This window comes from Mus caroli, unplaced genomic scaffold (genome assembly GCF_978045245.1).
Source record: "Mus caroli unplaced genomic scaffold, Mus_caroli_1 scaffold_2, whole genome shotgun sequence".
Classification (NCBI taxonomy): Eukaryota; Metazoa; Chordata; class Mammalia; order Rodentia; family Muridae; genus Mus; species Mus caroli.
Genome location: NW_028227257.1, coordinates 119,985,159 through 120,012,872, shown reverse-complemented (window position 1 = coordinate 120,012,872; position 27,714 = coordinate 119,985,159). Strand labels below are relative to the sequence as shown.

The window sequence follows — 27,714 nt, the reverse complement described above, 5'->3', positions numbered from 1 at the left end:
TATGCGACCCTGTTGGGATCTTGACCCACAGGCTGAGAACTGTTGTTCTGTAGGCAGGGCTCAGATCAGCAACCATGTGGGAATGGGAGCGCAAGTCTTGTCTGAAGCTGCTTTTGTGTCTTAATTATATTTGGGCAGGCTGGGTGGGGGCCTGGAGCATACTGTAGAGACTTTTCAAGCTACTTTTGTGCATGTGACTGTGATTGCCCCAGCAATGCTGGTCTCCCCTGCCCTGTAGTTCTATAGCATTTTCTATGTCTCCATTGTGGCTGGAAGCCCAAATATCTCTGTTAATTACTTGAAAAAAATGGGATTAGGAGATGGCCATGCAAGTGTGAGGACCAAAGTTCAGATCCCCAAAGCCCACATAAAAACCAGGCAAGTATGGCAACCACCTGCAATCCCATCCCTCAGGAGGCAAAACAGGGGATCCGTGGCAAGCTGGCTAGCCAGATTATCAGGAATTGGAGAGCCCACTTCAATAAATAAAGGAGAAAGTGATCAAGGAAGATGCCTGATGTTGAACTACTCCTGACCCATACACATGCACCAGCTGTACACATGTACTACATACATGCAAACATGCACACACACTATATACACATACATAGGCAAAGAATAAAATCCTATCTTTTCCTTAGACCCTTAGCACTTATGAAGGTAGATACCATAACTGTTTTGCTGTGTGCATATGATTTGACACCATTCATGGTATACAGCAAATGCTTAATACATGTCAGGTAAATGAGCATGTGTCTGAGTAAAAGAAGGAATAGACACACCTCAAAACTAGCATCAACATCAAGTAGATGATGCTGGTTCCCAAACTGGAACAACTTTAATTGTTAATTTCCCGTCTTACAAACCAGATAAAGCACTGACTAGTGGTTACAAAGGAGATGAAATAGAAAAGCAATGAAAGAAACATTGTGATGGTTTGGATATGCTTGGCTCAGGGAGTAGCTGGATTAGAAAGTGTGGCCCTGTTGGAGTAGGTTTTTCACTGTGGGTGTGAGCTTTAATACCCTAGTCCTAGCTGCCTGGAAGTCAGTATTCTGCTAGCAGCCTTCAGATGAAGAACTCTCAGCTTCTCCTGCACCATGCCTGCCTGGATGCTGCCATGTTCCCACCTTGATGATAATGGACTGAACCTCTAAACCTGTAAGCCAGCCCCAATTAGATGTTGTCCTCATAAGAGTTGCCTTGGTCATGGTGTCTGTCCACAGCAATAAAGCCCTAACTAAGACAAACATTTTGAAGAGACCTTACTTTTTTGTTGGTGGTTGTGTCGGGGATTGAACCCAGAGACACATAGGTGCTAGGCAATCACTCTGAACTACAGTAGAAAGTTTACAATTGATTTTATTTAAGTCCTTTGAATCAAGCTCCATGCTCTGGCATGTGTCTCAGTTTGCCAGGGACAGTGACAGAAAAGACTTGACACCTGGTTGGTGGGTAACCACTGGGGGAAATGGATTTTCTCCCTCATTTACAACAGAAATGCAGAGGTCACCCTTCAGGAATCAGAGTCTATGAAAAGGATGGGCTGCTCGGTCCCATTGGCTGCTTACCAGAGACAATGTGACCACAGTTATTTGGACATCTATTCCAGACTTACAAAGTTTGTTCCAACTCTGTAAAGTGAAACTGCTAACCAGAAATCAGTCTTAATAGAAAAACATGGGTGTATTTAGTTGTTGTTATTGCCTTAGTAGCATAACCGCCCCCCCCCCGTATATGTGCATAATGATAACCACACTGAAGTGCCAGAGAGCACAATGATGGGGGTGGGGGTGGGGGTGGGGGAGAGAAGTAAAAGCTAAGAAGATTGTCTTCCTGCTTCTGCCTCCTTTGGTCTAGCAGGATGGAACAAATCCCACAAGGTCAGCCTAGATGGGTCTACATAAGAAGGATGTCTGTTTCCCCAGAAAAGATACTGACTGCCCAAGTGTCAGCAGGATACCTCCAGGGCATTTGACTGAGAGGCCAGCTGATGCTATCAGTGTGGGACACCAGCTGCTGCTGGAGAAATGTGACATTGTGGTTTTGGTTAATCAGGACCCAGAACGGCAGGTGAGAGGCTGACATTCCAGGCTGAGGATGACTGGGGCCCTTGGGCTATGAGTTTTGATGTCTGCCAGAGACCAAACCCAGATGACACAATTAGAGGTCTGATTTTACTAGATGTCATTCAAACGTTGATCATACAAAGAGCTAGCCACCGAAGAGAATAAAGAAGTAGAGACATTACCGTTTAGAGTTACAGGGGTCGCCACAGGTAGGACAGCGTTCACAGGTGGGTCCTGAGGCTCCAGGGTTTCTGCAGACACACTTGCCACAGACACAGTCCCCACGTCCACTGCACAGCACTCCATCCTCAGATGTACACGAGTCCCTGTTGGTTGTACAGTTGCAGTATTCACCTGTCCAACCATCCCGGCACACACACTCGCCACAGTCACAGTCACCGTTATCTGTAAAACACATAAAACACACCCAAATGTTGCTTATGGTCCAAACCGCTTCCAGGATGGGAAATATCTTCTCTTCTCTGAGTACCTTTAAACACTATCAGAGGTTAGGGGTGGGACAGACAGAGGCAAAGAGAGAAGCAGAGAGGCAGACAGACACACAGAGAGACAGAGAGATGGGGTGTGGGGGGCAGTGTTGCTTGCCCTCTGTATTTACTAAATTATCTCCTAGCTGAAAATCACTTACAGCAAACAGAATGAAGAATTGGCCAAAATGAGACTATGTAGACAAGACCATTGAAGCTCTTTGGTGAATTTTGTTCATTGGGTTTTAGGATGGAGATGGAGGGCATACCTGGATTAATACCCATTAATTAAAACTTCTAGTTCTTTGGAAAGTTAGTTATGCCAAATTATGGTTTGCTGGGGAACACAGGTGAATGGATGTCTTGTTAAAGAGAACAGGTGAAAGACTTTTCCTGAAGCAAAAGACACAGGTGAAAGGATGTTTGGCTACAGCAAACATATCAAAGGAGGCCTGATGAAGGCATATAAATATGACCCCACAGACAGCAGTAGGGGAGCACTGATCTTTGTTTTGATTTACTCCACCTTGTTATTTCGCTAAAGACACACATGTATTGTTTCACCTTATGTCGAGTTGTTGCTGAGCTCAACTTGTGATGACTCTGACATTGAGAGAAACTGCCCAAGAACCGCTCTTGAGGTTCCCGTGGCAGTTGTGGCTTCTGTGACCTTGTCTCAGGCCAGTTGGCCAACCTGGCAGTTTCTTCAGGATCAAACTACAGCTGTCTGGTCTGCTTGCTGAAAGGACTGGACTGTAGCTACAGGTTCCTGTGTGGTGTCTGCCTGCCGAGAGGACTGGTCTGCAGTTGCTGAATTGTATTTGGTGTTTGCTACAGGACTAAACTGCTACCCAAGAAGATCAAGCTCGCCCTGAAAGAGCAATTGCTGCACAGGTCCACTTCCCCCATATCCTAATAACTTTTCTCTTTCACTACCTCTGCTGGGTGGGCTAGTAGAGAGGTGGACCCATTATTAAAAGTAGGTTGCAAAAATTTTATGCCTACACTGAAGAATTGAAAATCCTCCCTTATAAAATAAAGGGATAAAAATCTACTTCCAGTGGTGTGGCTATGTGAAAAATTCTAGTTTTGCTTCCTTTGGTTAGCTATCTCATTAGCATATGCTAAGCACTGACAAATTCTCTACTCAGTAGATTCTAACTGAGCATATATTCTGTGCCAGAGAGTTTATAGGTGATGAAGATGTGGTAGTATAACAGGCCTCCCATGCAGAGAATAGGGTCAGCCCAGGTAATAGCAATAGCAAGCAGAGCCACGCCCTATGGAAAGAATCTAGAGATAACATGGCTGATCACTAAATCTACCTACCCCTGGTCTTTGTTCCAGGAAAGCAACTAGGAGGTATTTTCCTCCCTCTTCCCAGTGGCTCAAATTTTAAGAATCCTAATTTCATTCACCAATTTTTGATCTGACTTTTAGCTTTAGAATGTGGTGGATAATGGAAACTAAGAGTCAATTATCTATCCCATCCTGAGTGCATTTGGCCACAAAGATGCAGAATTCAACAGCACAAGATTACTGAATTTTATCCTCTAGTGTAGAAGGCAGGCAAATTATTACTACCAGCGCTAATTATAATATAGCACATGGAGCCTATGATACAGGGTGGAAGACTTTCTAAAGTAAATAGGGTTTTGGGAAAGCTTCAAGAAGTGATGTTTGAGCTGATTTTGGAAGATAAAGACAGTAAAAGAAGTGAGTTGCATACATTTCAGAGAGAGAAAACCATAGGAGGTGAAGGAAATGTGTACAATAACCACAGTAGACTCGCAGGGCCAAGGCAGTGGTGCGGATGTCTGTGGCAAAGGGGAGATGGGGAAGTCCACAGCGTGCCTGAAGTGAAGATGAGAAGTCACAAAGCTACAGAAAGAATATTTTCTCAAAAGTTTATGAAATTTTACATGAGGCAGTGACCTGAACAGGCAGGTGTGTTTGTAGAAATCCCGGCATCACAGAAAGGTCAAACGAGAGGCAGGAAAAGCGGTTGCAAAATCTTGCAGGAACAGAAACTTGACCCATGGCAGCAGTTTTGAGAGCAAAGATGAACTGATAAGCAGTGTAAGCTGAAATGCTCAGGTCAGGGCAAGACTGGTAACAGCCCAGCATGAAGAGAGATGGAATTCTCTCCAGGTCAGCAGGCTGGATAGCCTGCTGGTGGCATGGCTTCCTTTTGACTTGATGTGGAAGCTGGCTCATGGTCACTGCTGTTCTCTAATCTCTGTCATAAAGTGGAGATCACTTGGTGAATGAATGAGTGAGTGAATGAATGAATGGCTCCAAATCAGAAAATGAAAATCAGCTTTGGATGGGTTGGACAGTAAGTCTCTATGGTTCGGTTGAGTTTGGAGGAGAAAACACGATTGGGCATCTTAGGAGGCAGTTGAAAAGGATAGAGAAGAAGTTTGGGATTCATTAGGAAAAGGCTTCAGGGAAGGCGGTTTTGAATCATCTAGGGCAAGCAGTCATAGCACAAGATCATCCACAAGCTCTGGAGACCATTAGCCTGCAAAACTTGAACAGAAGGCTCCTTGCAGGAGAGGCTGAGAGGAAGAGGGAGATGTGAGTACCGCTGTGCTGAGAGCAGACTCAGCGTGCAAGAGGAGGGGCCTGAATACTCGGATGGATAAATATAGAAGAAAGGAGTTGCATACATTTCAGAAAAGAGAAATGAGGGAGGTGATGCCTTGGTAGTTCTACAGGGCAGAGCCAGTGATGCAGGGGGGTGAGCATTGCTCCCTCCGGGGTCAGGCCGCGGGATAGCTTCTGAAACGCTCTAAAATGGTAAACAGTGTGTTTCAGATAAGTATCCTTTCTGTAGACTTTTGAGTGCCATGGGTATTAAAACAAGCATTTGGTGTTCCAAACAGGCAGTATTTATTTACAAAACCATAACAGATCCTTTCCTTCAGGAAGAAAAGAAAAAGATGGCACACATACAGGCATCTTACACAAGAAGTTTTGCCCTTCCAGCAAAATCTGCAGTTACCTAAGTTAACATGTCCCCATGTTTACCATGGTGCCTGGCCCAAAACTGAGCTCCACAGGGCCTAGTAGAATCATCTCTAAATGTTGTCTGGAGGAAGAGTTTGCAAGCCAAATCAGCCATCAGGGATAAAAGTTCTATACCTTTATTAAAAACAAAGTGAACATAAATAAATGATGCACACTTCTACTTATAGAAGATGCTGGAAGGAGGTTGCCATGGGACAGAAGGCTGCCTTCTCTCTTGTAGATTTGGTTCGAGTAATTGGCTATGCTTCTGGCTTTGTGACTGGGCCTCAAGAGACTGAGAACAGAAGAATCCTGCATTATGCTCTATCAGGCTCCAAACCTCAGTGGTTTCACTGCTGGGCTCTCAATGTTCCTGGGATGTGTGTGTTCTCTGTGTGTGAGGTTTCTCTCTTTATTACTCTATATGGAATAATATTTTAATGGCACACTCTTCAGATGGAAGCTGGATCCAGATTTATTTGGACCCATGTCAGTAAGACTTTTCTGCTGTTTGTCCTATGGAATTCATAATTGAGCCAAGAATAGTAAAAACTATGGATGGTAAATTATTTGGGTAAAAACCAAGAATTAATTTTTAGGTATAAGTGATTTTGAAAACCCCAACTTCTCCCTCCCCCCCACTTCTTCAGGAAAGGGGAAACATTTACAAAAGCAGAAAAAAGCTCTAGGTTATAATATATTCTGAAAATTAACAAGATGCATAAATGTGCATTTCCAGGTGTCCTGAGGCCATCCAGTGTATCTCTGCACACAAGAATGCCTTGGCAGAAGTTTAGAAAACCTGTCCTGAAACATTGACAAAAAAAAAAGGACTGTCACAGCAAAAGCATAAAACATACCTTTCAGAACTTAGAAACCCTCTACTCTGTTGGCTTTCTAGGAGCAATGGCTAGGTCACCGAAGGTGCCAGTCGATGTCATTGGCAACAAATTATCTACAGGTACCTGTTCATGCTACCAAACCAGCACCTTCATATTAGACTCATGCTGGGGAATTTTATATTTTATGTTTTTTCAGAGGGATAGATCTTTCTGGGATGCCACTGGAAAATAGCTTTGAGTATGTAATCACAAGAAGCTTTCCTCTAATACCATTTGGCTGGTATGGCTCCCAGTCTCTTAGAATCAAAATAGACTAATGGAATTTGGGCAAGGATAAACAGAATCAATGGAGCCTTCTATCTCTGAGTGCTTACGGATGGATGAAAAATGCAGTGTGACGGAGAATACCAAGATAAAAGCTTTTCAGACAAACAGCATGCTGTTGAGGGTGTTACTGGTGAAGTAAGTGAGATCCCTGCAAGTTGTGAGTGGCATATCTGCTAAGTTTGGCAAATCCCAGCATCTCTTCACAATATGTTGTAGCTTCCATCCCTGCACTGTGCACATTCCCGGCACAGGGAGACTACTCCACCAATCCTGACTGGGGGTTTGTATTTACTTTCAGTGTACATTTTATTTATTTATTTATTTATTTTTATTTTTATTTTTTTTTTGGTTTTTCGAGACAGGGTTTCTCTGTGTAGCCCTGGCTGTCCTGGCACTCACTTTGTAGACCAGGCTGGCCTCGAACTCAGAAATCCGCCTGCCTCTGCCTCCCGAGTGCTGGGATTAAAGGCGTGCGCCACCACGCCCGGCTTCAGTGTACATTTTAGAAGAGAAGGTTACTGGCTACCAAGTATTTATTATTATTAATTATTATTAATTTTACATTTGCTGAAGTGTGAAAGAACTTGCCACTGGTGGAAGTTTCTAAGTAGAGTTTCTTGCCATTCCTTCATCTGCTTTGAAGAGCAGTGTTACTGTCTGACCTTCCTAACTATCAGGTATATGGGTTGAGTGTATTGCCAATATTCTGCACACATTTTTAAAAAGAAAAAAAAATGTGTGTGGGTGGGGGGATGGCTCATGTTAGTTAGCAATTCCTGCTGTTTTAGGTATTTTTACCAAGAATTTAGGAGCTGGAATATTGGGACGATGTTTATGCTATTAGATTAGGCTAGATAACACTTCGGCCCTTCAGAAAGCATTTTTTAACATGTTTTTGTTTGTTTGTTTGTTTGTTTTCTTTTTTACTAGAAAGGCAGTGAGGGGTTCTGCAGATGCATCCTTCCTATGATTTGATGGTGGCTTTGCCATTGATTGTTCTTATCATCTACAGGCTGTGTCCTGCTTAAATCCAATAAAAACATAGATGTAGGTTTACACACACACACACACAGGAATCAGAAAGTGAACCTTTGAATGAATGAAAAGGGAGAAGAAATTAATTTTCTTTGGGAAATGCTTTCATGTGTTTCATGTGTTTTTCAGAACACTTGGATTTCTTTTAGCTTCCCTTCCTCCTTCTTCTCCTTCCTTCCTTTTCCCAAAAATAAGGTTTTTTTTTTCCCTTTCTGTCTTTTTATTTTCTTCATTTAAAGAAAATTGTCAGATGACCTGCTTCTGATCCCACTTCAACCTCCTAAGCACTGGGGAAACGGTTCTCTTTTCTACGTTTCTGACACTGTGGTTTGGAAACACGACTTGCTTAGTTTTCTGTAAAGATAATGCCATTGTGTTTTGACGAGATGTCTGCTTTCATCCTGTGATAAGTAGAGTGTCTGGGCTTAGTCCACAGCCAGTTAACACTTCCCTTGCAGACCATGTTTATACCATTTAAACCCATGTTAATATTTGTCTTTCCTGTTGGAATAGGTTATAATTAAATACATGCATCAGAATAATGTTTAACATAGCATATTCTCCCCCCTCCTTTAAAAGATTTACTTTTAAACTATTTTCATTATTTGTACATATGTGACTGTGCACACAAGTGCAGGTACCAGCATAGGCTCTGATCCTCTGCAGCTGGAGTTACAGGCAGTTGAGGGTCCCCTGAAATGATGCTAGGAACTGAACTAAGGGCCTCTGGATGAGTAGCATGTGGTCTTAGCCAGCAAGCCATCTCTTTAGCTCTTAAGACTTTATGCTATTATTTTTATTTATGTGTGTGTGTCTGTATCAGCGAATGCCACATGTGTTCTGGAGCCCATGGAATAGGAGATATAGATGCTAAAAGGCATCAATAGTGCTGGAAACAGACTCAGATCTTCTCAAGAACAGTATGTTAACCACTAAACCATCTTCCTAGCATCTGAAATATATTCCCTTCATTTGTTTGTTTATTTTTGTTTTGTTCATTTTTGAGAGAGCAAAATGGGGGTCTTACTATGTAGAACTGTAAGTTCAGTCTAAAACTCACAGGCTGGACTGGAACTCAGAGATCTGGCTACCTCTGCTTCCAAGTACTCAGACTAAAGAAATGTGCCACTGCACTTGGCTTCTGCAGTATATTCTTAAGGTATATTGTTTTTATATGTACAAAAGCATCTATAAAAATATTAATATGTACATTTTAAAACTTTCCTTGAAACTTTAAAGAAATCCCAAGCTATTTTCTACTTTCATTCTTTTCATAGGCCTTTCCTCACATGCGTTCTTGCCTAGCATCACTTGACCTGGTACAGAATATACTAGATTAGTAGGCAGTTAGTAAGTGGCTAAGTATGACGTAGTCATCTGGACTATAAACACCTGGGAGACTGAGACAGGAAGACTATGAATCTAAGGAGGGAGGGAGGGAGGGAGGGAGGGGGGAGAGAGAGAGAGAGAGAGAAAGGGAGAGAGAGAGAGAGAGAGAGAGAGAGAGAGAGAGAGAGACTCTCAAATCTACTTAGTATCTATGTGTCTTCTTCCCCTTGATTCTGTTCCCTTGGCAGTCTCTATTAGCTTATTTTTTCCAACATAAAAGATGCAAGAATCAGGTCAGACCCAGCAACTTAATCTAGAAAAGGTCTGACAGACAATGAAATTCAGATCATAGGCAGTTTTGTGGAATCCCGGTGGCAAGTAGAGAGGCAACATTCCAACTTTTATCTGCTTAACTTGAGGGAATAGTGATATTTAAATATAATGTAAACGTAAGTTCAGTGGACAGAGCTCTGACTCCACGGGAATGTTAGAAACGGCAACAAATGCAGGAGACAGTCCAGTTATCCCAGTTCTAATGAGTCACCCGCTGAAGCCACCAGCAAATATTTACAGAACAACTGCTGAGCCCAGGAATGTGAAGAAGAAATGAAAGACCAAAGTCCCCAAACAGCTGCTGCACAAGAGGTAGGAAGCCCGTAGGAGCCCATCACCTACCTCCACAGAGAAGGCCTTTGTGTCTCAGACAGGAGAAGTTGTCACACTGGCAGTAAGGTCCGTAGATGCTTCCGTACGGTGATAAGTGGCAGATGCACTGCCCACAATAGCAGTCTCCCCTTCCGCTGCATGAAGGGTGACTGGGGGACTCCTTGCAGGAATCCGTGCTCACCATATCCTCACCACACTCGCAGTGAGGACCCATGTGGCCGGGGTTGCAGGCACACACCCCACACTGGAAGGAGCCATTCCCATTGTGACACTTAGAGCTGTTAGTTTCTATTTCTCTCTGGCAGTCGCAGTCACATTCTGCACTGACGAGTATTTCTAGGGTGTCCCCCAGCCCCACTGGCTTTATGATGAGGTTCCTGCTTCTTTTTTCACAGTTGGATACGCTCACAGTCACATTGAAGGATGCCTGGTAAAGAAAATGCTGGTTATTGCTTCCTCCATCCAGCAACCTGCAGGATTTGAGAAGAGGCTGGTGGAGACTGGCTTCGCCAAGAAACCCAGCTTCAGCAAGCTGAGCCTGTAACCCATCAAATTGTTGTTTCTAAAGATCTACCAGGGATCTACTTACTGTGTCTCCGACTTTCATGTGGGAGCATTTCTTTTGGTGTGGGAAGAGGACGCCATTGTTACAGAGAGCTGTGAAAGACAGGTTGAGTCCTTCTGTGTCCCCTAACACTTCCAGTTCCACCTCAGACCGCAGTTCCTTTAGTGTAGACAAGAAAGGGTTAAGGGAAGTCATAAGTAAAAAGGAAATCCAGCCAGAAGAAGAAACTGCTTGATGCTAGGGAGATGACTTAGTGCGTAAAACTCTTGCTGTGGAAGGAGGGCCTGAGTTCTAATTCTCAGGACCCATGTAAAGAGGATCCCAGGTCTTAAGTCTGTACTCTCCAACCTGTGATGTGCTGCCAGGCAGAGACAAGAGAAGCCTGGCTTGCTTTCTGGCATACGTAGCAGCGAATTAACAAGAAACAAGAGACTCCCTATCTTAAACAAGGTGAAAGGTGAGAACCAACACCCATACGCATGCTTAGGTGTATGTGACTGTGCTCGTGCATGTTCATGTGATATACGCATATGAGAACAAAGTAAACAACTATAAATTCATAAAGCTAAATTCATCATTTCACTAATCAAGCAGGACTGTGATATATATTATATATGTGATATATACTGTATGTGTGTGTGTATATATAGATATATAGATATATAGATATAGATATATACATTGTGTGTGTGTGTATTCCTCAGACATTGTCAATGTTGAGATATACTATCTCATGGTAAGTAAGCTATGACAATATTTCTGAAGGTGCTTTTGCACAGCATGGGACAGACAGGAGCCAATTATTGCCTGCAAGTTGTTTCATGCACTCTGAAGGATTCAGCAAGTTCTCCTGACCTGGGTTGCATAGCTTGGCATCATAAAGACCAGTGGTGCATATGTAACAATGTACAGATATGATAATGGTACCCTTCACTTGTACGCATCGATGCGTCTTGGTTCTCAGAGAGCCCCCCATGCTGCTCTCGGAGGAGAGCAGGCTCTCATCTATCCCTAGCAATGAACACTTACTTCACTGATAGCAAATTTACATTCTGCTGTTTTGTTGGGTCCATTTCTGCATATATAACAACTGTTCATTTCAATATTGAGTCATAGTTCAAAAACTGTTAGCATATCTTACAATAGCTACTACACTTAACATTTTAAGCAGCAAAAGCGAATGTGATGATATGAAATGGCAATAATCGCGATTGTGATGAAGATGATAATCTCTTTGCCACCTGACACGTAATGGCTGTAAAGACCTCACTAATTACAAAATGGACCTATATTTGTTCTCTTACCATGATGGATGGGAATCAAACATAGGTCCTATATAATGCCACCCCAACACTCACCAATGAGTTATACCTCCAGACCCCCCAAACCTTAGAGGTGGTAAAGTGTGGTGTGTGGGAGAGTTGTACCTTAAAGTTATTTGGGGGAGTTATTATGCCTTGACTGTCATCAAGTCAGATCTTGGATAAGACTGAATGTCTATTCTGAGAGGTTCTCATCTTGCTTTTTCTATTCCTCAGTTACTTATAACATATATAAGGAAACAAAACAAAAATGTCAAACAACAAAACCTAATAAAGTACTTAAATATCATAAGTTGAGTTATATTTCAATTCAGACAAAAAGTTTTGAGTTCATACCTATTTTATTGTTGGTGTATATCTTGTATGTATGTATGTATGCATCTATCTATCTACCTATCTTCTATCATCTATCATCTATATACCTATGACACTGGGGGTATAATGTGCTCTATCCCTTTCCCTCAATTTTTGCTTGAATTTTTTCTGAAGTATAATTTTTTCCACTGCATGGAACAATAACTCGACTTCTTCCAGAGTCTGGTGTACACATGAAAGTATATATGCTCATGAGCTCATGCACACGAGGGCACACTTGTGTAAGTGTGTGTGTGGAAGCCACAGGACAACTCAGGTGTTGGTTCCAGAGACCACCCATTTGGTTTATTGAGTCAGAGTCTCTCATTAGCCTCCTACTCACCAAATTGGCTAGGCTGGCTGGCCAGCAAGCTCTAGGCATCTGCCTGTCTGGGCCTTCACAATGGGATTGCAAATGTGCACCATGCCAGCTTCTCTGTGTGCCTTCTGGTGATCCAGCTTAAGTGCTCATGCATGAAAGGTAAGTGCCTTATTGAACAAGCTATTGTCTCAGCCCTCCAAAGTGTGTTATGCTAAAATCACCAAGAATTAGGGGGGAAATAATGCTGGAGAGAGTGGAGAGTTGGTCAGAAGCTGAATAAGAAAAAAGGGATGTGTGTGCTGGTGACAATAAGAACTAGTGGGTGGCATTGTCCAGCCTAAATGACAGGAATCTCAGCATTGAAATAATTGAGTACTAGTGTGCAAATTTTATTGGGAATATTACTAATGTATATTTCCCAAGTAAAGGATATAAACACTAACTTATTTGTCTCATCATTCCACTCATTAATTTTTTTATTTTTTTATTTTTTTAGCATCTCCTACAAGGCTGGGCAAAGAACACAAATGAATTCCTTCCTAGAGGTAAAATTCCAGTAGAGCAGCCAACCCCCTGCGGCCACGCTTCAGTTGCCTTTAGTATGTAGTAAGGGAAGGAAGGAAATTAATGAGTGGGTGAGAGAGTACACAACCAGTTTTAAGTGTTTTCTTTTTTATATCAAGACAGCATTTAAAAACACTTAGCTAATGTTTGTAGCGACAAGGGGCTTCTGCCTTGCTAGAAGTTAATCAATCTCTCTCTCTCTCTCACCTAAAGAAGAAATTCTGTCTATAGGTTTTTCTATTCGAAAGTCTTTTCCAAATGCATTTAAGAATAACAGAATAAAAAATAATATTTCTAAACAAGTGTCACAATCTTTTACACATGTCACCTCATGAATCAAATGGCTACAACAAGAACTCTAGACTAATGTAACCTAGCAGATTGGTAGGTGCTTCTTGCTATTTTCCTTTATGTAAATGAGTGTTTTGTCTGTATGTATGCCTGTGTATGTGGGCACACTATGTATGCATGCCTGTGTATGTGTGCACACTATGAGTGTATGCCTGTGTATGTGTGCACACTGTGTGTGCCCAGTGCCAGTGGAGGCCTGAGAAGGGGCACCATATCCTCATGAGCTGCCACATGGGCGTTGCGAATTAAACCCACACCTTCAGCAAGAGTACCCAGTGCTCCTAACCCCTGAGCCATCTTTCCAGGCCCAGTCCTTGGTGTTTTTTGAGGCCATAAATTAAGACCCCAAATTCCATTCAAATGTGTAATGACTTGATTTCAACTACCTTGCAAACTGCATGAGCAATCTGGAAATTCTAAGTGAGACAATCCCTAGAAGGAAGCAAGTAGGGGCGTGGATGGGGTTGGCCGACGGGCTGAGTAATAGCCACTGTTGCCTTGTTTGCCTCATTTCTTTGAAGTGGTTAGCAGCCAACACTTTCTAGAGTATAAAACTAAAGAAAATGGAATGCAGCATAAGCCAGGGAAGGGATTGCTTTGTGATTCTATTTGAGTCTACACATTAGAACTTTAGTTAGTATATGAGAAAGTGGAGGCACACACGGTGTGTGTGTGTGTGTGTTGTTGTTGTTCTTGTTGTTGACAGGTCTTTCTGACTGGAAGAATTTTAAGGATGAGCTGACATGTGATTAATTTTTGATGAGTGCTAAGAAAACTGCAACATCTGATCATTGCTAGGGAGCAAAATCGCCCAGCCTTGTACAGCGGTAGTGGATACCGCTGTGCTTCATTCTCTAAAGAAAATGGAGTCTTTGAGAAGGGGTAGCTTGCTTTCCACCTTGTTGCACAAGTTTTGAAATTGGTGAGGTAGTGTCAAAAATCGCATGGGGGTTATTTATCTTCCTAAACCCTGCCTCTGCCCTTCCTCTGAACAGCTCCAAGATGTCTGTGGAAGGAATCGCAGGAGGACTAACTTTCTAAAAAGCTGCTCAGGCGATTCTGCCTGTAGTTTAGATAAGGAACACTGGCTTCATACATACCCAGCATTGGGGTAGATCATTACATATGGATCATTAATGGGCAATTTTCAAACATCAAAATTTTGGAGAAATTTATTATTACCATTCCTTATTAGGTAATTGCTCTTTGAAAAAAAAAATCCTGGAGCTATACTGACTTCTAAAAGTTTTTCTTTTTCTTCTTCTTTTTTAAATGCCTATCCAAATTTTAGGATTATTTATTGTTTATTTATTATTTATTTGTAAGGAAAGACAAAAAAGGAAAATGATGTTTAGGACCAAAAGACCAGCATGTGGCAGTTAGAGGAGAGCCTGCCTTACTCTGATCATGTGACCAACTGTCCCCAACCCCTGCCCTGTGACTTTCCCCCTCTGATGGATGGACTCTGAGCTGGAACTGTGAACCAAAATTGAGCCTTTCTCCCCTACGCTTCTCTTCTCGGGATGTTTTATCAGAGCAACCAGGAAAGCTTAGACAGTGGCCTCTGCTCCTTTGGAAATACTAGGGAACCTGATAGATATACCCAGTGCTTACTGAGCTTTTGGTATTTTGGCGTGTGGTCAGCTCTTGTAGTTTTCTTTGTGTTTAACCTTCTCCCTTTGGACCTGTGGGGTTAGATCCCCACATAACACACTGGCAATTTATGCTGTTGTTTGTTTGTTTAGCAGAGAGGTGTTCACTCATGACTCAGAGTCTTTTCCGTTGTATTAAAGTTTTCCCCGAGGCCACACTTCTGTGTAGGTTATAATCCTAAAACAACCTCAGTGTGGAGGTCTTTGGTTTTTCTACCTACTACTCCCTTTGGAAAGATGGGTGAAATAAGTAAATAAGAATCTGTATTTCAGTTGCATGGATGGAGAGGGGCTTTCTTGGATGAACAGTCCTTCCACAAACAAACAGAAGTGCATTTCCCTACCTACATCTTAGTGTCTGGATGGCAATGAGGTACTGTAAAGGGAGCCAACTGCTTGCAAGGGGAAATAGCATACTTCATAAGAAGAGATGATCAGCTGAAGGATGTTCCCAGAATCCTTCTGAAGCAGTCCAACAGTTGCTCCAGGAATGAGTTTCGCATAGTTCTGTAAACAACAACAGAACAGGGAATAAGGTCAATGTTTGGTGGTTCACAGTTACTACTGAGAAATGCTAAGGGCAAAGTTCAGCTTGCTGTCAGTGGTACCCTCTGACTAACTAGCCCCAGGATGCTGGCTACAGGTGGGTCTAAGTTGCCACTGGGGAATCTAGGTTTGCCATATTCCACAGCTGGGATTTAGACCACATCAGAGTCAAGTCTCAAGTCCTAATGAGATTTATGTAACATCCTTTGACCAGAAGTTTTGGTCAGGCCTCCATGAATGTCTTTCTTTTCCCATTGCTGAAGAAACCACATTTTGGTGCACACAAAGGGAAGTAGGGAACGAGGTTGCTTCTGTCGTTGGGTCTAGAGCTCTTAACGAATGATCAGCTGGTGGAGAAAAGGAGGGAAGGCTTGCATGTTAGCTGTTAACTCTCCAACTCTCCATTAACTCTCTGCTTCTACTTGTGATGAGCAGCCCTGTAGGGAGTCAGGATAGTCCTAGAACTAGTCGGAATTGCTCCTACCTGCATCTCGATTCATTAGAACCAGTCCTGACTAGTTTGCATTCTCTGTTTACATCGCTTCTCCTGGGATGGCCTTTCCACCCCGGGAGGATGTCCACTATTGGTTTAACATTCTAGGCCTGGAGTGTGGCTAGAAGATTAGGCTTTGCAAAGAAGAGTCAAGTTATACATTTAGGGCATCTCTATAGGTCCAAGGAAATTTTGACACCCTATCTGTCCTAGCTAGTTTTAGATCAACTTATAGACACAATCTATAGTCCTCAGAGAAGGGTGGGTGGTCACTCAATTGAGAAGATGCCTCAGTAAGATGAGGCTGTAGGCAAGCCTGTAGGGCATTTTCTTAATTAGTGATTAATGCAGGAAGCCTCAACCCATTGTGGGTGCTGCCAATTCTGTGCTGGTTGTCCTAAGTTCTACAAGACAGTAGGCTGAGCAAACCCTGAGGAATCAGCCAGTAAGTAGTGTTCCTCCGGTCCTGACCTCCTTCGGTGATGGACTTTATAAGCCAAATGAACCCTTTCATTTCAAGTTCCTTTTGGTCATGGTGTTCCATCGTAGTGATAATAACCCTGACTAAGACTCTCTTATTCCAGAGACCATTGAAGTGGTTCAGGAAAAGCCCAGCACTCGATTAGAACAGTCATCACTAATTGCCATAGTGACTCTAAGAAGCCAGGCCCAGGGGAAGGGAGAGAAGCAAAGGAGCCCTGAAGCCGGCCCAAGGTCATAATGCAAAGGCACCTGGTGGCCCCAGGGGCCTGTCAGAGGTATGCACCTGGGGAAACCCTAGCTCTCTCCACTTCTAGTACGGAAACAATGGGCTTCAGTTTTGGGGGTGGGGGGTGGTTTGAAACATTCTACTTAGTCCCATGTTCATGTTCAAAGTCGCTGAAATCTGAATCCTCACAAGTGTCAGCTGCTGCCACTTTGATGCTGTGCCTTAGTACTGAGGGGGCCAAGGGCAGCAGTGGCAGGTGACACTTCTCATCTTACTCCTTCCAATCACAGCATGCTGGAGAAGGCCCCTTACATTTCCCAGAGTAAGGGAGAGCTTGTGAAAACTGAGGACGGCCCTGCCTCACCGACTTACCTCTTCAAATAAACACATGTCACAAAAGGCCATGAAGCATGAGCCTGAGCTTAACAGCAAATACCTACATAGGAGCTTGGATTCCAGTGGAGTGGAGCCGGGGGATGTGTGCAAATTTGCCTGATCTTGGAAGAGACGGCTGCAGAAACCTTTGTTCTAGACAAAGAAAGGTTTGGATCCTTTTGAAAAGGAATCTCAAGGTCCTTAGCTGGGCACAGAATTGCCACTCTTGAAGGACATTTTAGTATCTCCAAGGATGAGATGCTGTGTTTTTTTGCAAGCACCGGTTCAAGTGGCTCTGCATTTGGGGTTAATTCTTGGCTAATGATGCTGATCCCACCCGCTTCCTAATGTGTAATTACCATCCTGCATGCGGTATGACATTTGGCATTTGGCTATTAGGACAAGTGCTTAATGTTAATCACACTTGCTGATTGCCACTAGAGCCAGGGTACAAAGGAAGCTGGCAGCCAGTAGCAGTAGCCAGTGATGACACTGGCAATTATATGGAGGAAAACTATTAATTAATTTTTGGAGGCTGATTTCTCCCCCAAACTATTTCAAATAATTAACTAGAAACATGACAATTTGGCTTAATGGTCTAAGACTGTGAAAACTTGTGCTTTAAATCTGTACAGCATTATGATTATTGTAAGTATGTATCAAATGCCTTTCCTTCATTAAAACCTTAAAGCGTCGTTCTAAATTGTTGTGGTTAAACGTGTTTAAAGTTAGAGAAGAGCTGCCTCTCACGCCTGCTGATGAATTACAGCCCTATGACTAAGACAGTGGTGTCAGCAACAGTGAAGGCTATAAACACGATGGCACAGGAGCTCATTAGAAATGCAGTCTCATGTGTGGCCGCAGACTCTCTATTCTCCCTCCGAGGATTATCCTAATTATAGAGCTTCTTGGATCCCCCTGCTGCACCGCCCAGGACTTCCTGGCTGTGTGCTCTTTTGGATCACCTGGGTTTTCTTATTTATTTGTTCACTCTGCTTCTGTCTCAAAAACGGATGGCTTGTTTGCTTAACAGTGCATGTTCGCACGTGGCAAGGGATCGCTCAGCCGGCAGCCATTGGACAACACCGTGTCCGAATTTATCCCCTAACACTCCAACCTTCAGAGAGCATCTCCACACTCAGTGGCACTCAGTGCCCAGCTGTCAGGCCAGTTTTAGGTATACACATTGTCTTGGCTAAGAGCAGGGGGATGTATGATTACCTGTGTCACCCGTGGACTGGCAGGGAGTGGCTTTCTCCTCTGATAGAATGACTGAGGACCTTGGTAAGCATTCTTTGCTTTGGGAGGGCTCTTGACATTTCTGCCTTGCAAGGGACAGACAGCTCCTGACAGGATGTCCATTCCTGCTCTGGTGCACTTCCTCTAGAGGGACTCTCAAGAGGTCCACTGACTTCTGCGTGGAAGTTTGGTATTAACTGTCGTCTTTCAGGCCCTCCTGATTTGTTTTTTTGCCCTGGAGGGTGGTGACTCAAGCCTAGATCTCTCCACATCCTCCTCTTGTAACATGGCTACAGTCTTGAGGACTCCTCACTACCTCCAAGCTCATTGGCCATGGTTTTCTACTGCCCACACTCTTCATGTCTCTTGTTCAATGGAGGAAATCAGGTGTCAACGTTCCACACATCCCCTGGAAGCTTGCATAAACAACTTAGGAAACTCAGTGCTTAGCAGCCACTGCTGGTTTCCGTCTGGGCTTGTGCTTGCTTGCTCCTCTCTATGCAGCCTCAGTAATGTATCACGGGTACCACGACTTTATCTTATGCACAGCACTGTTTTTATCTCGGCAACACTTATTCAGCGTTGTATCAGTAGTCTACCTCAAAATACACTTGTTAACTATAGTTTACTGAAATGCATTTACCAGGATGTTAGCTCGGATCTAATCTGCTCACAAATATTTCATCTAATCTAACAAAGATTTTTCTCACTTCTTTATCTTTACTTCTTCCTAATAGGATTCTCCCATCCTATATTTTTCTCTCTATAATGCACAAGTAGCATATACCCTCTGAAAGTAGGAAGAAGCCCAAAGCTTCCAAAGCTCACTGCCCTCAAGTGTCATACTTCCTCTAACAAGGCCACACCTCTTACTCCCCTTAAATGATGCCACCAACTAGGGACCCAGTATTCAAGTCTGTGAACCTATGGAGACATTCTCACTCAAACCACCACAGCCTTCCTGGGCTTGGGCTAAAAAAAATGTTTTAAGTAGAACACAAAACTCACTACCTATAGAAAGAGTGATGAATAAGACTTCAAAGGAAGAATTCCGTCTATAGATCTAATGCTGTCCCCATCAAAGTACAAACAAGTTATTTTGTAGATCTCAATAAACGGATGCTAAAGTCTATAAGAAGCAGCAAAAGGCCCAGAATAGCCAACTGAAATAGAGGAAGTGAACTTCAAGATTTACTATAAAGCTCCAGTCCTCAAAAAGTATGGTATCGACAAATAGATCAATTAAAAAGAACAGGAAGCCCAGAAACTGGCTAACAGAAGTAAAATCAATGGATCTTTCCCAACAAGCAAGAACATTATGAAGAAGCTAAAGTAGTCTTCTCAGCAAATGGTACTGGAACAACTGTCCACGAATCTACGCACATATGTGCACCCCATCCTTTGTAAAATCTAACTCCAAAAGGAGACTAGCCTACTTGAAAGACTGAAAAACATATCTCATGAAAGATATCACAGGAGAAATTTTAGATGGTCTTGATTTTGGGTGATGATATTTTGCTACCATACTGAAAAAACTGATCCACGAGGCAGATGAAAGATGAGCTAGGTATAAAGAAAAACAGTTATGATACGGGAAAGACAACTTAAGAGAACGAGAAGACAAGCCACAGGCTGAAGAAGAACACTTACAGAGGATACATCACATAAAGCTATTACTTCGGAGGACCTCTTAAAACTCAACAAGAAAACAATCTTATTTTCTTTTTTTTTTAATTAGGTATTTTCCTCGTTTACATTTCCAATGCTATCCCAAAAGTCCCCCATACCCTCCCCCCTACTCCCCTACCCACCCACCCCCACCCCTTGGCCCTGGCATTCCCCTGTACTGGGACATATAAAGTTTGCAAGTCCAATGGGCCTCTCTTTCCAGTGATGGCCGACTAGGCCATCTTTCGATACATATGCAGCTAGAGTCAAGAGCTCCGGGGTACTGGTTAGTTCACAATGTTGTTCCACCTATAGGGTTGCAGATCCCTTTAGCTCCTTGGGTACTTTCTCTAGCTCCTCCATTGGGGGCCCTGAGATCCATCCACTAACAATCTTATTTTCAAAGGGGTTGAAGACCCCCTAGATGCCTCACCAAAGACATGCAGACAGCAAAGAAGCACCTGAAAATATACTCCATGCCAAGCCACCAGAAACATGGATTCCCTAATTCCATTGTCCCACGGTGCCTTTGCCTCAAGTATCTGACACTCTGTGCCTCCATGAAAGAACACTGTTCCTGTTAGATTAAGAGTCCATGTGTGATACATGGTGATTTTTGTCCCCATTGAGCCTACTTAAGGTCATATTTCTAGTAATGGGAGTTGGATACCTTTCTGGGGGGGGGGGCATCGTGCAGAACAGAGGGGTATATGCGTTGTTCACTGTAGCCTTACACCTTTAGTTGAATCAGGGCAGGCGGCATCTTGCCCAGGCACCAAAGTTTAGGTGGTGGAAGCAGACTGTGGCTCTAGGCCAATGCTCGCTGTCTTCTATTAGGCTGCCGTGGGAGGGATGGGTACAAATGCCAACAGCAAATGAACACGGGTGTCTCATTAGAAAGTTAAGATCTCAATGCCCTCTATGTATGCTTAGTGATTCAGATTTTAAAACACTTTCCTACCCAGTGCAGGAATGTCAAACTCGAATGCTGCGGCTCAAAAGAAACGTAGGAAGGAATGAAAAGCTGGGTGGGGCTGGATGGGGTAGTACGTAGGAAACCAGTACTCCCTTATTTATCTTGTCCTTGGTGGTAAAGCCTTGCTTCTGTGGAAAAGCATGTGATTCTTCCAGAGTTGGAGCCTGGACCTGCTGACATAAATGATTCTGGGTTCAACTGCGAAGGCTTTCTGCTTCAGGGCCTTTCATTCATTCTTGTGGGGTTTTTATTTCCCCAGTTCTCACTGTCCATTATTAGTAAATACAGGGCTCTGGGTATTATGCAAAAGTTTACCCCTAGGCTTCCCTCTGTTACCAGGACACCCAAGATTCCAAGAGGAACGTGTCATTGTTTCTGGCAAGAGGGTGGCATGACTGTCTGTCTCTGGGTTGCATGATATCTGCGTTGACTTCAGGCTTTCCATTGTCAGCATTCCTCGGGCAGGCAGGCAGACAGGCAGGCAGGCAGGATGGGAGTGTGCTAATTAAATCAGGTGCTTGATCTTGAAGTCCGTACCAGCAATGACTAGGTAGTCAGGCTTGGAACTTTTGAGCACTACCTGTCTTTCTCCCAGTCTGCCCGGAATGTAATTATCTTGTCAGCCAGGAGCAGTAGCACACACACAGCTGAGCGAGTGCTCTAGAGCAATCACTGTGATAAGGGAAAAACGAGTGGGCCACAGTGCAGACTGTTATGAGACAAACAGATGCGCACAGGCATCTGAGTGGAGGAGATTCTGAGAACAAAGGGGCTGTGTGGAGTATTTGTTACCCAGGACACTTCATGGCTCCTCTTAATGAGATTAGCCTGCTTTCAGAGATGGAGGGCACACCTTGGCTACAGAATGAACATCCAGGCTCTCTAAGCTTTAGAAAGGCCTTTCAAAATGAAAGGGGGAGATGGGTTTCAGTAACAGCCTGTGTGTTCTGCAGACCAATGGACAGGTAATAAAACTTTGAAGAATCGCTGGAAGGAAGGTTATGGAGGGGACACGAAGATAACAAACAGAGTGTGCGCAAGGACTGCTACAGAGCCGTGAGCCTCCGCACTCCAAGTGCTGCAAATGGACCACAGCATCAGCATCTCCTTGGAGCTTGTCACACATGCTGAGTTATAGACATATCGCATAGACATCTGCATCAGAGCCTGCATGTTCATAAGGTGCAGAATGGTTGGCTATGCAGAGGAAATGGAAAGATGCTGACCTCAGTGTCTGATCCAATGGTGTCAATTTAATCAGGTCAGGATGTGGCCTGAGCAATAATTTGGCTTTTAAAAGCCGCCTAGGACAGTCTGATAAGCACCAACAACTGAGAACCATATGTAAACAATAGTTCTTGACTTGGAAAATAAGGACATTATATCTTTAAGACTTGGATCTGTTAGTCCTATGAAGTGTTCAGTATTCAGCTGGCCATATGCTTGTGTGAGCATCTCTGCTTTGCTACAAAGGTGGTATATTTTGTGTGTCTGCTTTCCATGGACCTGCCTTCTCCTTCTACCTTAGGTCACTCCAAGCTGACTGACTTTTGAATGTTCTTATTCTGTTCCTTGTATATTCTGGGGATGGGTTGTTTGCTACCCCAGGGCCTTTGCATGTGCCTACTCTCAATGCCTCTCAACTTTCTGGTTGTTAGCACAACCCCTCTTGGATGGAATCTTCCCTGAAGATCCTCTTCATGGAAAACTCTCAGTCTTTCCATTTGGCTGTTCTCCATTGCTGAACACCATTCCCTTCCATTCCTTGGGCAGCACATTTAAAAGTCACTCTTTGTTATTTCTTCATTTGTCATTTTTTTTTGTCCACTTCCCTTCAGTAGACTAAGCCCACAAGGACAGAACCTGCCTTTTATTCTCTGTTCTCCCAGTGCTCCGTAAGTAAAGCACACAAACTATTAAATGAATGAATGAATGAGCAAGCTATGACCTGTCACCCATTTTTATAATAACAGGAGCCCATGAATCTTCATATAGTATGGTAGAGTTGTATGCTCATAACTCAGAAGGCTTGGATGACCTTTGACCCTTACCAATAGGCTCCCAAAGAAAATAGAGCATGGTATGGTTTGAGCCCTGATGACGCCTGCAGGCTTCTGCTTTGAACTCTTGTTCTATAATGGTTGGTGCTGTTTGGCAGGTGGAACCTGCCTAGTTGTCGAACCTCTAGGAGATGGCAGTGGCTGGGGCGGAATAAGCAGGATGACTGAAGTAAGGTCCTAGGGAGGGGTTTCTGAAGGTTGTGGGTAGCCTCTGTCATCTGCCTCCTCTTGCTTCCTGTTCTCCTGTGATGTGAACGCCATTTGCACCATGTGGAATTCCTCCAGACTTTCTTACCGTGATGGGCTGAAACCTTTGACACTGTCAGCCAGAGTAACTCTGTCCTTTTGTAACCTGTTTCCTTGGGAGCTGTCGCCATAGTGGTACAAAGGTAACCACTACGCAAGTTTTAGTTGGGTTCCACTAAACAATGAACATTTTCTAATTTAAGATATCATCAGTATTGCATGGGACATATTTTTACTAAAAAGGATTTGTTGTTTATTTGAAATTCAATTTAACTACCTATTCTGTGTCTTATGAACAAAAAATCTTTTCAATCCTATGAAATAAGTGTTCCAGCCCCTGAAATAACGAATGAAGGATGTCCAAACTATTCAAATTCAACAGCTGTTTTTTTTTTCTTTAATTTTTCTGTTTACTTTCTGACGATTCAATATGGCAGGGAGTACAAAGTATTCAACTGTTATTAGAATTAGGCCCTTTTAGTATATCTTAGGTTCTCTCTGAAAATTGGGCATGAAATTAAAATACATATTTCTCCCAAGCTTTATGTCCAGTAGGCCACCGGTTTAACTTGCTCTCTTGGGTCAATGCTCTAGTGAGTGTTGAAAAGGCAGTGCCTACTGAGTGGAAGATAATTCGTTACAGTTAGACCAGTTAGACTGCTCCATACAGTTGGCAAGTGCCCCTGTGCACTGTTGGGATTTGGCCATCACAGCAGTGACACCCAATAGCCATTACAACCGTGAGAATGCCTAGAGAAAGCAGAGAGCGGAGTAACACAGCACTCTGAGGTGCAGACTTAGGTCCACAGATAGTGGATGGAGTCCTGAGCAAAGCGACACGGTCAGAGATGTGAAAATAGATGCTAAAAATAATTACTTGGCTTTATGAATGTTAAAATTTGGTCATGGAAACAAAGAGAAAGCACATAACATGAGAACATGTGAAAAACTAAGTCTGGGGTGGGGGGAGTGACTTACCTCTATAGTTTAGGGGCTAATGGGGAGAGAGACCAAACACCATCTTATTTTTACTTTTGGTAATACCAAACACTGAACTCGGGGGCTTTGTTAACACTGGCAAGTGTTCTACCACTGAGCTACATCTAAGCTCTCTTTATTTTTTATTTTGAGGAAAGCTCTTAAAAGTTGCTGCGACTGGCCTTGAACTTGTGACCCTCCTACTTTAGCTTCTAACTCAGCTGGGAACACAGACCTGTGCCACCAGGTGTGGCTCAGTTTGTTTTTATTTTACAGCCGAAATCCTATAAATATAAAAACCATCGGCTTAGAATATTGTAGAGTAACCTTGATTTCGAGCTAATGTTATTCTTGTTAATAAAAGTGATTGATGTATAACTTCATACAGTTTAATTCTTATGCTTTTCTAAGACTATAAACATATAAACTCATTAAAAAAAATGGGAACATACTTAATATGTACAGTATGGTAGCAATTATGTTAAAATATGCAAATACATTCAAAGAAAAAGGAAGAAAGGCTTATTCTAAAATGTCAACCGTGGTTAGCTCTGTCTGAGGCGTTGCTTTATGAGTGACTTTTTTTTCCTCCTGCTTTTCTGCATCTCATTCCCTCCCTCTCTTTTGTGCAAATGCTGCATCAAGTTTGTAACTAAAAAGAGAGAAGGTTTGGTTTGGTTTGGTTTGGTTTGGTTGTTTGGTTTGGTTTGGTTTGGTTTGGTTTGGTTTGGTTTGGTTTGGTTTGGTGTGGTGTGGTTTGGTTTGGTTTGGTTTGGTTTGGTTTGGTTTGGTTTGGTGTGGTTTGGTTTGGTTTGGTTTGGTTTGGTTTGGTTTGGTTTGGTGTGGTGTGGTTTGGTTTGGTTTGGTTTGGTTTGGTTGTTTGGTTTGGTTTGGTTTGGTTTGGTTTGGTTTGGCTTTTCCTAGCTTCCATCCTTCATTGCTGGTAAGACAGTATGAAATACAAAGTAACTTGCCCAAACTATAAAGGTACCTTTGAAGATGCCATTTCCTTGGGACTCAGAGGCCTCACTTAAAGATGTGTGGATCCATGATGTAAGCGCAGGGAAGGGCACAGCGACATCACCCACAGGGCTGCACAGTTGCACGTGACTGAGTGCCCTCAGTTACAGAAAGATGTGGATGGAGTCACCTGACACCACAGATATCTCCCTGGATCGAACACAGACCGCTGAGCATGGCATGGCCAATATGCTTAAGGCCACAAAACTATGCACTGAAAAATGAATTAAAATAAAGTATATATCATACATGCTTTTTACTGCAATATGAAAATATAAGGAAAATATCTCCCTGCCCCCCTCAAGCCGTTAGAATTCCTCCTTTCCCAGAATCAATCACTGACTGCTAAATCCTGTAGGTCATTGAGCTCAGTTCTTCAATCAAGCGAGAGGAAGATGGGCGAAATTAAATCTGCACAGTGAAATGTGCTGGCATGTCATTAACACAGAATCAGTTATGGATGCGCTTATATTTTAATAGCGTAAAAACAAGTGTAAGAATGATGAACACAACATTCAGGATCCTGGCTGCCTCACAGAGAGGAAGGCGGAGAACAGACAGGAGGTTAGTCAGTGGGCACATGAGATGCTTTCCTTCTTCAGAGGGAGCCACTATGATGGCATTATTAGATTGGGGGTAACTTAGCGGTGGCCATGCCACTCTAAGCATACCCTGCTTTTCTGTATGCTTAAATTATGTCAACTTAATAAATCCATAGCCTTCGTAGAGTCCTGTCCTCATTTTATCTCTCTCATTGGAACCAGAGATAATGAGAATGCTAGATGGGAAAATGGGTTTAGATGGCAACCCAGTGACTTGGCTAGGTGGCTTCTTTCCATCACAGGGAAGAATCACTGGGCTCATTTCAAGTCTGTAGAGTCTTAACTTGCTTCATTCATCTAAACTAATGGCAACACTAAAGGACCTTAGGTCAAAGACTGCCTGGCCTTGAAGACTGTCATTTAGAGAGTTCCTCTCCTGGTTCCCGGGTCAGACAGCTCTGCTTCACCCTCAGGCTCTGGGCCTTTACAGGGTTGTTTAAAGCTGTCGGTGAAAGGCTCTTGGCTGGTGGCCTATTAGTGCTCAGGAGTTGCTGTGCTTTGCTGCTACCACAGCTTGGGTGTGGGTCAACTGTGACTTTTCCCAGTGGTTGTGGCTACAGACTCTGGTTATCTGGGTCAAAATTCTGCCCCATACAAGTTGCTTGGCTAATCTGTGGTGATATGTGGAGATTCAGTGATAAAGCGAGTGTAAAACTCTCAATCTCCAGGTGGCCACTCATTGTTCTCTTCATCATCATGGTCATTGCTCTATGCCATCCCCAGGCCTCAGCTTTCTCCCCCACCAGGGACAAGGCAAGGTGTGCTACTGTTGGCATCAAAACCAGTTTTATGGTTGCCAACTAATCTGCTACCTCTTCTAACAAAGATAATGAATAGATAACAAAACAAACACTGATTAGCAAAAGTCTGTCAAAGAACGTCGTCCCCCTCCTCCTGGTCTCTACAGTGCTCTCATCTTATTTTTGTGGGTTCATAACTGACTTACAAGTCTGTTAGTAATGCTTGAGACCTCTTAGGCAGACATCGTACCTTTTTCTTGTGGTCACACTCTGGCTGGTCTTCTAGGAGGTGCTCAAGAGACAGCTGATGACTGAAAGAGTGGGTGGCAGACTATGTAGTCAGCGGTATCATTGCCCAATGATACCCTAGACATCCTAGGTGTTACTCTAGTGTTCAAACATTCAGCCTGTGTAGTGACGAGATCTCCTATTTGTATATGAGAGGACCCAGTAAGGGAATCTCATGAAGGCTCTATTTCAAACTCATGTTTTTCGGCTCTCTTATGTTTGGAGTATAAGCCTTTGGATCCTTTAAGAGAAAAGTCCCTGTGTGTTAGCCTAATTCAGTAGGTGCCTACGAATCTGAGGACACGAGTTTTATTTCCAAATCCTCTCTTTCTGAGGGATATTCCAGTTAATGAGGAAAGTGTAGGCAGCTGGCTCTCCTCAGGCTTTGGTCCTAGATACCATCAATTAAGGAGAAATCAAACATCTTCCCTATTACACTCGAATCAAGAGCAATTTATTAACTCCATGGTGATGTCACATAATCACAAAATTGCCTTTTCTCCCCGATGATTTTATGTGCATTAAAATCCCAAGTTTGGAATATCCAATTATAGCCTGAGACTGAGAGGATGGGGAATAGCTTCTTAAGATCAGCCAGACTTGCTATCTGTGTGGAGATCATCCGAATTCTTGGCCAGTTCCAGGGCTGGTCACTGACTGCTTAAAATGGAGGTCATCTGGGCCTAGTCTTTTTAGTTTACAAATACTGAGGGCAGAGAGATCAAGGGATTGCTATTGAACTGGAATTGTTTTGATCTTTTCCAACAAGAACATTAGAAAACAAAACTACAATTGAACGAATTAACGGACAGCAAGGAGGTCCCATTTTTATTTTATCTCCCTCCAGCTCTCCATGCCTCCGACCCTCCCTTGCTA

The 27,714-nt window shown here is 43.1% G+C and overlaps 1 protein-coding gene across 5 annotated transcripts in view; it reads right to left on the bottom strand.

Annotated features, from left to right (window-relative positions):
• The window catches only part of Itgb6 (integrin subunit beta 6), a 124,739-nt gene that overhangs the window by 19,491 nt on the left and 77,534 nt on the right, over positions 1-27,714 (bottom strand). For all 5 annotated transcript variants that reach the window (XM_021156163.3, XM_085834855.1, XM_029474427.2 and 2 more), the window contains 4 exons: positions 15,316-15,405; positions 10,358-10,492; positions 9,778-10,195; positions 2,252-2,474 (listed from right to left, as the gene is read on the bottom strand). In XM_021156163.3, the coding sequence (XP_021011822.1) occupies positions 2,252-2,474; positions 9,778-10,195; positions 10,358-10,492; positions 15,316-15,405 (866 nt within the window). The remainder of the gene's footprint in view (positions 1-2,251; positions 2,475-9,777; positions 10,196-10,357; positions 10,493-15,315; positions 15,406-27,714) is intronic.